Source organism: Frankliniella occidentalis, unplaced genomic scaffold (assembly GCF_000697945.3).
Source record: "Frankliniella occidentalis isolate FOCC.00 unplaced genomic scaffold, Focc_3.1 Scaffold206, whole genome shotgun sequence".
Lineage (NCBI taxonomy): Eukaryota > Metazoa > Arthropoda > Insecta > Thysanoptera > Thripidae > Frankliniella > Frankliniella occidentalis.
The window spans coordinates 297,664-305,854 of record NW_026267332.1 but is presented as its reverse complement, the minus strand read 5'-3'; the positions used below and the strand labels follow the sequence as shown (position 1 = coordinate 305,854).

General features: G+C 44.6%; 3 protein-coding genes across 5 annotated transcripts in view; all 3 read right to left on the bottom strand.

The window, feature by feature from the left end:
* Positions 1–3,948, bottom strand: part of LOC127750533 (gustatory and odorant receptor 22-like) — a 44,924-nt gene extending 40,976 nt beyond the window's left edge. Inside the window, exons 1-2 of the mRNA XM_052272458.1 lie at positions 3,436–3,948; positions 1,051–1,457 (exon numbers count right to left, since the gene is read on the bottom strand). Of these exons, the coding sequence (XP_052128418.1) occupies positions 1,051–1,457; positions 3,436–3,583 (555 nt within the window). The 5' untranslated portion in view covers positions 3,584–3,948. The remainder of the gene's footprint in view (positions 1–1,050; positions 1,458–3,435) is intronic.
* LOC127750534 (uncharacterized) overlaps positions 1–8,191 on the bottom strand; it is a 133,502-nt gene that overhangs the window by 81,431 nt on the left and 43,880 nt on the right. The gene's annotated exons all lie outside the window — the stretch shown is intronic.
* LOC113214725 (uncharacterized) overlaps positions 4,352–8,191 on the bottom strand; it is an 83,454-nt gene continuing 79,614 nt past the window's right edge. For both annotated transcript variants that reach the window (XM_052272456.1, XM_052272457.1), the window contains exons 12-13: positions 6,321–6,517; positions 4,352–4,662 (exon numbers count right to left, since the gene is read on the bottom strand). In XM_052272456.1, the coding sequence (XP_052128416.1) occupies positions 4,468–4,662; positions 6,321–6,517 (392 nt within the window). In that variant the 3' untranslated portion in view covers positions 4,352–4,467. The remainder of the gene's footprint in view (positions 4,663–6,320; positions 6,518–8,191) is intronic.

Genomic DNA, 8,191 nt, shown 5'->3' with positions numbered 1-8,191 from the left:
CACTCCCGCACTCGTCCATGCGGTACAGCATAAATACAAAAGTAGTGCGGGGGGTTAATCAGCCATTTGGCTTATTAATTTGCAGCTATAAAAGGCGACTGAGAAGGAGACTTATGCAGGTGTTAGTTAATCCCTGATTTTGTTCCACCTTGGGGGGTTTTGAAGGGGGGCCGTTACCAAACGATTGCCGAAGAAAATTCGTGCTAAATATGATTTCTTGGTCAAGAAATCCATTTTCTCAAGAAATGACTAAAAGTCGACGTTTTTTGTTGTTGTTTGGGAAAATCCAAAAATGATACCCAGTTGAAATTCACCCCGAAGAAATCTACGTTTAGCAAGAGTCCCATTGTGAGAATAGGTATACATAGTCACCAGATAATAGGGAGGTGCAAAAGTCCGCTTTTTGGAGTCGCTGAATAGTTATAGTGCGGGAAAGGTGCCTTTTCACACCGGAAATCTAGAAGTACTTTTATATTCGCGATCGGAATGAATCTTGAACTCGAGATTTGAGCTTGAAGCTTAATGTAAGGTTCTTATGGGCATTTATGTCAAAAACAGAAAATTTGGCCTGGACCGCACAGGTTCCGCCACTGACAAAAACTAAGGCCATATTCGCGATGTACGTAAAAAAACGATTCAGACCACGTTTCAAATACCTTACTCCGTCATCTAATAACAGTTTTGGAGTTAGTAAATTCAGCCATTTTCACTAAAAAAAATATTAAGTTTTGGAAAATTTATTCGGAAATTAGAGTGAGAATCATGGCATGCGGAACGTCCCAACTCGGTCTTACGTAGATCACGGATACGGCCTTAGTTTTTGTCTGTGGCGGAACCTGTGCGGTCCAGGCCAAATTTTCTGTTTTTGTCATAAATGCCCATAAGAACCTTATGTTAAACTTGAAGCTCAAATCTCGAGTTCAAGATTAAGTCCGATCGCAAAAACAAAATTATCCCTGTATTTTAGATGTGCTAAGGCAACTTTCCTGCACTATTACGATTTGGCGACTACAAAAAAAGGACATTCGCACCTCCCTACCAGATAACAACCTCAACGCGCTGCCAGAGCTCGACGAGCGCCACGCAGCGGCCCGCCGTGGCCCAGCAAGCGACGGGTAGAAAGAAGATGTAGCTCATGCCGAAGACCGTGGCGTACTGGGGCACCACGTCCCAGACGTGGAAGTGCTTGCCGGTGCCGAGGACGGGAGCGAGGCGGAATCGCAGCACGGCGCAGCTGATCGCGGACGTGAACAGCCACAGCACGGCCGTCACCAGCGTGGTCCACGACAGCCAGCGGAAGCGCACGGTGCGAGTGTCGCGAGACACGGTCACGGGTAGGATCAGCAGGAAGCGCAGCGTCCACAGCAGCGGCAGCAGGTCGTCGAACAAGGTCGGCAAAGCGCTGGCCCCGCTCGAGACGGGTAAGGGAACACCACCTTGCAGGAGCGGCCAGCCCTCTGGGCAAGCAGTGCGTCATTAGTATGTCCGTCACCGACACCAAAGAGATGACCACACCGTTTAACATTTCTGGGGATTTCCCGATGATTCACTCTCTACCACTACTAGAAATTCCCAGAGGACTCCATTCCCACAAGGGAACTTATAGGCAAGAGTTAATTCCTGATCGTACCCAAACTCGGTATACTTGCTTGTTGTCTATGTGGGTGACGAATGCTGATCAAATTTTTCCATGAGTGTCATACCGAAACTCCCTATAAAAGCGTATTGTTTCGAAAAATTCAAATTTCTACATTTGGACAAATTTTAAGTGTTATTTTGACTCAAAATGAGCAGTTCTGGGGGGGGGGGGGGGATGTTAGTTTCTCTACCACTTTTCGATTTGAGACCTCCTTCCGTCAATTTTGGCCTCAATTCAATATTTTTTCCATTATTTGCTCCAATAAAGTACCCCAGAAATTGACACTCAGGAAAAAAATTCTACAATCAGTCGTCATCAGCATAGATAAGATACAAATATACCGAGGTTGCGCAAATCGGGAATTTAGACTTGCCTAAGTCCCCATGTTAGTTTTCATGTCGTAAAACAGCAATATTGAAGTTGGTGGAGTTATTAGTCCACTGTAGGGGATTTTATCGTAAATTAACACTAGAACTACCGGGATTTTCGTATACCTAGATCTACCGGAGGGGTCATTTTGACCCCTAGGCACTATTTCGCCGTTTTAGCTGTTAAAAGACTGCGGTTTTGGGTACACAACTTCTTATTTTCGATTTTCTTGACACTTGATGCAATTTTTGGACCTACGGGGGTCCCTGTGTGGGGGTGGGTAGGCAACCTGCAAAGCACAAAATGTGATTTTTCAAAAGTTTTTCAGATTTTTTCGCAATATTTCGTTTTGTTTCGGGTAAATTGCATAGGATTACAATCAAATACAATATTTCTCAACATTCTAGCATAGCCTGTGTTTATTTCAGTCTGACGAACAACCGTAAACACCGTAAATACTGTAAGTAAATCTGATACTAAGGTTCTGCGAATAAAATAGTACATAAATATCATGCAATAACCGTCGTAATAGACCATTAATTAACATTTTTAACCTCCGTTCTGCCATGGAACGCGTTTTCAGGCCGACAGAACCGTTGCGAATGGCTTATAAGTATTATGTAAGGAAATCATGATTATGTGATGTGCGGGTTGCCTACCGATACTGATAGAGGATCAAAATTGTCACACGACCAAGCGGAAGTCAATACTTACCACACAGAACAACAATGGCAAGGTTTAAGTTGAAAAACGCTCGTTAAAACCATCAAAGCCCTCGAAAACTAATACAAGGGTCAAAATGACCCCTTCGGTAGAGCGAGGTATATGTTATAATATCTCCTTAAGTTTTTGACCTACATGCCTGATTTTTCGTTTCAAAGCGTATTTTGGTGACCCATGAAAAGTCAAAAAGTGGCGGGTTGGTAGAAACAAAATTTGATAGTTCATTTGGCAATTCAAAATCAAAAGGGGTCATTTTGACCCCTCCGGTAGTTCTAGTGTTAACGAACAAACGACTGTTAAATTTTATACACGAACTTTTCGGTATCGCTTAGAAAACGAATACTTGTTAAATGACGAAAAGTTCGTAATTCTTTCTAGATATGTTAGCTATCCATGTCATTGTACATTTACGAACAATTTGTTTATTGCCTACGAACAGTTCGTATTTTTTGATTTGACGAACATTGTTCGTAAAAGCACAATACGAACTGTTCGTGAGGAATTTTATCGTAAAATTACGAAATCTACTAACAGTGTCGTCTCTGTGTTTCGATCAAGGTTTCGATGCTCAACACAACACGTGAAATCTAGCCTACGGAACGGAGTCCTTTTGGAAAACCCCAAAGGACTTTGGCGATATTTTTCACTAGTGCAATCCCAATCCCAGAATTTTTTCTAACATATGCGACAACAACGTGACGCACCTGTGGCTGCGAGCTGCCGCTCGACATTCCGCAAGAGAACGGCGTTCTTGTCCGGCTTGATGGCGTTCCAGGACGGGGTGGGGTCCAGCTGCGGCCGCCGCGGTGGCAGCGCCCTGGGCAGCGCCCAGGGTAGCGCCCTGGCGGACATTGCCTCATGCCTCGGGCCGCTACTCCGGCCCAGCGAGCCCTGCGCAGGGCAGTGCAGACCATGGCCCTGCCTTTGGCCAACAGGGCGTCCCGCGAACGAGTGACGTGCACGCGACACGCCGTCAGCTGCCCCCGAGGGGCTCCGGGGTTCACAACCCTATGAGCGAGGGACCCTACGGGCCGCGCGGGGCGACAACAGCACCATGGCGTCGCGTGAGCACCGCTGCGCAATTACAGAGGCCGCCGAAAGCGCACCGGCATGTGGTCGAATAAAGAGCAATTATTTTCGATGTTAATATTGGTAAACGAGAAAATGTTCTACCGAAGAAGACGTAAGATTTTTCGGGGTAAAAAACAAATAAATACTCGGATATAATCCTCTGATCTAAGAACGTCAAAAGATGCACGACTTTTAATAAGTGTTTGATAGCTATTATAAGTAAGAATAGGTTTGACTTTTCAAAACAATTTTATCAAAACCAAGGAGATCTTTTAAATTTGATAAACTTGTTATAAAATTTAATGACCTCTCAGTACAATTGCGAAATTTTATCAGAATTTTCGTAACCTGGTTTGCAACATGAAGAAAACTTCTTGGATATCATAATCTGTTATTACGTTTAAGAACAACTGAAAATGTTATTAAATTTGAGAGATATTTTGCTCTTAAATTTCAGAATATCTTTTACAGTGAGATCTGCCTAGTTTTCTAGAAATCCCCCCTTTCGTCTCTTTTTCGCAAAGGCCTTGAGAGTGAAGAGGTAACATCTAATCAGAAACGTAATTTTTTTATTGGGTCATCCTGAATGAATTACATTTAAAATTTTCGGCACACATGTAGCAAACTCGTGGTTATAATTTTAAAAAGTACAAGCAACGTAGCGGTTAGGCATGAAGCTCAAGGAAGCTTCTCATGTTGGAGAGAGCATCTGGCGAGGGAAGCTTGCACCCTGTGACACTCAAGAGAAAGTCGAGCTCTGCCATGTGCACTTTCTCGAAGAGGATCTTTTCAGGTCCCGGCCCCGGTGGCAACATCTGACGAAGCTCCTTCGTAAGTTTTTCGAGTTCCCTGACTCTTGGCTAGAAAAAGAGAAGAGTGTTCGATCATACTCGACGCAGCACTCCACACCATGAAACGTGACAGTATGGTACTCCATGAACAACTTTGTATCAATATAAACAAACCGAGGGGTAGATACTCCTGAATTGGGTGTACAAATAATGTAGATTGGCTTGAATTTGATTTGAATTGGTTCGATTTAGTTGGATTGTTTTAGAATTGGTTAAGGCCCGTCTACAATGGGGTAGAGTAAGGGAGTAAGAGTGAAGTAAGAGAACTGTTTCCTGTGAAGTAAGGCCTGGAGTAGGATTGGACCAATTCCAACCCCACTCCCTACTCCTTACTGCGATATAAGATGGGAATAAATGTTTTTGTCAACTTTGGGCAAGGATAAGAATTAATTTTGTTAGTTTTGATCACTACTCATCTCAGGAAACAGTTTTTCCAGTATAAATGCCCAAAATCTTTAGAAACACCGAAGCCAAAGCTGCTACTCTCTTGGGTCGTTGTAGATATGAGTGAAGTAACTCAGAAATTACTCCCTACTCTTACTTCCTACTCCAACTCATTGTAGACGGGCCTTTAGAATAGTGTACTTCAATAGAGTGCTGCCCAGAACTAAGAAGAACAAAAACGGATACATAGAGCGGTGGTGGAGGCAGGCAAACGGAAGAGGGAACCCGCTCCTACCACCGCTCTCTGTATCCGGTTTAGTTCTTCTTAGTTCCGGGCAGCTTTCTATTGAAATGCAATATTATTGCGACTTTATTTTACTGAATTAGGGTGAATTGACTTAAATTGAGAGTAAATTGCCTTGAATTGGACTGAATTGGTTGAATTGCCTTGAAATTGGTTTCAATTATTTCTGAATTGTGTAGAATTAAATTATGTTGGTTAGAATTAGTTTGAATTGGGCAGAATAAGGGGGTGTACACTTGGCAGGGAACTTATCTACCCCTCGAATCAAACACGTGTGAATAACGAAAATTGCCGAATTCAAAATGGCTGCCGATCTTACATCAGCTTATTTTTATGAAATGGAGGATATATTTTGATCAGACCGAAAGGACACCTATCCTATTCGAAAGCTGGTTTAGTAATCTTGTTAGTTACACACTCGTTCAACAATGCAATCGCTTGGCTTACGTGAAAATTTGTTTTGTTTGCGCTCTGGCGGGGCCTCCGAGTAATTTGTTGGTTCACTATAATCAAATTATCTCGGCCAAATGAAACCGGAAGTGGATTGTAAAGGTACCTCGGTGAAGTTCGAACTCTGCCCTTTCGCGCGATACCATTCATGCGGTTGGTCAAAATTTCAAACAGCTTCAAAAAGTGCGGAAAAGAAATGCGTGTGCTCAACCGGCTGGCGCTCGGCCCGGGACGCGCATGCTATGCGGCCTGAGCGCTCCGTTTCTACTCCCTGGTCCAATAACGCGAGAACCCTATATTTACTTAGCCTGGACCCGAAAATGAAAGGGTGCCAAAACCGAATTTGAGCACAAAAACCGAAGGCGCACGACACACATAATCTGAAAAAGCTTTCGTTTGTCAATATGATGCACATTTCTTCCTCACCCAATTCGAATTTGCATTCGGTTCAGATGTGCACAAAAACGCATCATTCTGACAATAAACACCCCAGATTTACAGTGAGGTCCCAAACGGGAAGAGTCCTTACCGCATACGCAGTCATTGCTCCAAAATATTTCCCGTCCATTACTAATGGCTTTAAATCCGCTAGCAGATGAATTTTCATAGCGAAAATAAGGGGGTTGAGGAGGTTACAGCGACGCGCGCAAAGACCCTGGCCGGACATGTCCAATGCACTCAGAAGGTCGCGGCATGCGGTCGAAAGCAGCTCTAGGATCTTCTGATCTGTAGAAATAAAAAAGGCAATTAACGTACCGCATCGGCCCTAGATGTGGATATATTTAAAACAATGGCAAAAAGTCAAGTTTTAAGGCTGTTTAACCAAAACAATCTAAAAGCTACGCTGGTTTATTTTTTTTTATTCTTAAGCAAAGCAGAAGGGTGGGGTGTAGTCCCGCTGTTGCCCCGTTACATACTTTTGTCATGTCCAAAAAAGCAAATCTCTAGGGCCGCAGGCCCCCCGCAGGAAGCCTTAGTTTACTCAAATATGCAAAGTGATTTACAGGTCGGAATATTCGATTATGTTCTCCAGTAATTGGCGTGACCGAAATGGTCGGGCCGCCAGCAGGCCAAGCACGCCCGGCCCCTGCCGAACGGAGTTCCCGGCGCAGCGAATTAGAGCTGGCAACTCCGTTTGGCGGAAGGGCGGGCCTGCTTGTCATGTCCAACAGTGACTCGAAACAAAAATTCGGCGACTTCAGCTCAAGTGTTTAGCAGATGATACAATTGTACAGTGGCCACTCGCATAGCCGCGCCTCTCATAGCTGCGCTAAGCTCTACTAGCCTGACCCCACTGCTCACCGCCATACACTGCTAGTGTGGATTCTGATTGTTCTCTGATTACTGTTCAACGGCTTTGAAGCTAAATAACACGTACAGCACTGTGGCTTCATGCCTCGGCCGGCCATTTAGCGGAGATGGGGGTCCCTCGCATAGCCGCGCCGGCCTACAGAGGAGAACCGTGTGGCACGGCTATGCGAGTGGCCACTGTAACTGAAACTTTAAACATTTCAAATAACTTAAATTTATGAGAATAATCTGTCAAATGCGCGGGGTGCCCAACTCGAAAAAATCGTGTACACCTCATTACGAAAAAGTGATGATTACCAAGGATTACTAGAGATTACCGAAGATTACCAATGATTACCAAGAATTTCCGAAGATTACCACTCACAAAAGATTACTAGAGATTACCAAAGATTGCCATTGATTACCACAGATTACTAGTGATTACAAGGGATTACCACTGATTACCAAAGATTACTAGTGATTACCAAAGATTTCCAGGAATTTTCTTGCTAGATTACTTAGTGATAACTTGGTATAACCTGGTGATTACCAAAGATTACCTGGTGATTACAAACGATTACTTGGTGATTACCAACGATTACCTAGTGATTACTTTGGATTACCCGCGATTACCAGGGATTACTGGCGATTACCAATGATCACCGGCGATTACCAAGGATTACTGGCGATTACCAATGATTACCAGGGGTTACCTACTCTGTGTACACCTGATTACCTCGGTTGGGCACCCCTCGGTCAAATGTGTCATTGCTTGTACTGTCATGAAGCGGCGTGAACAAGGCGTGACGTCACCAGTAGAAGATATACAGGGGGGCCTGGTGTTGGCCCCGCCGTCCGCCCGCGCCATCGCTCCGCCTCTCTCCCCCTCCTTTCTACCTCCCTCCCGCCAGACTCGGCTTGGCCGGCGCTTAGTGACCCTCCTGTAAGAGGTGCGCAGAGCTGTCGAGCGGCATCCAATCAGAGCGGCTGAGAGTTCCCTGCCCGTATGAAAGGGCCCGGCTGAAAACGGTCAGAATGTGGCCTTTTATTCGTCATAATGCTGAGACGAGATCGAGACGGAATCGGGACCGCATTATGACGAAATCTAGT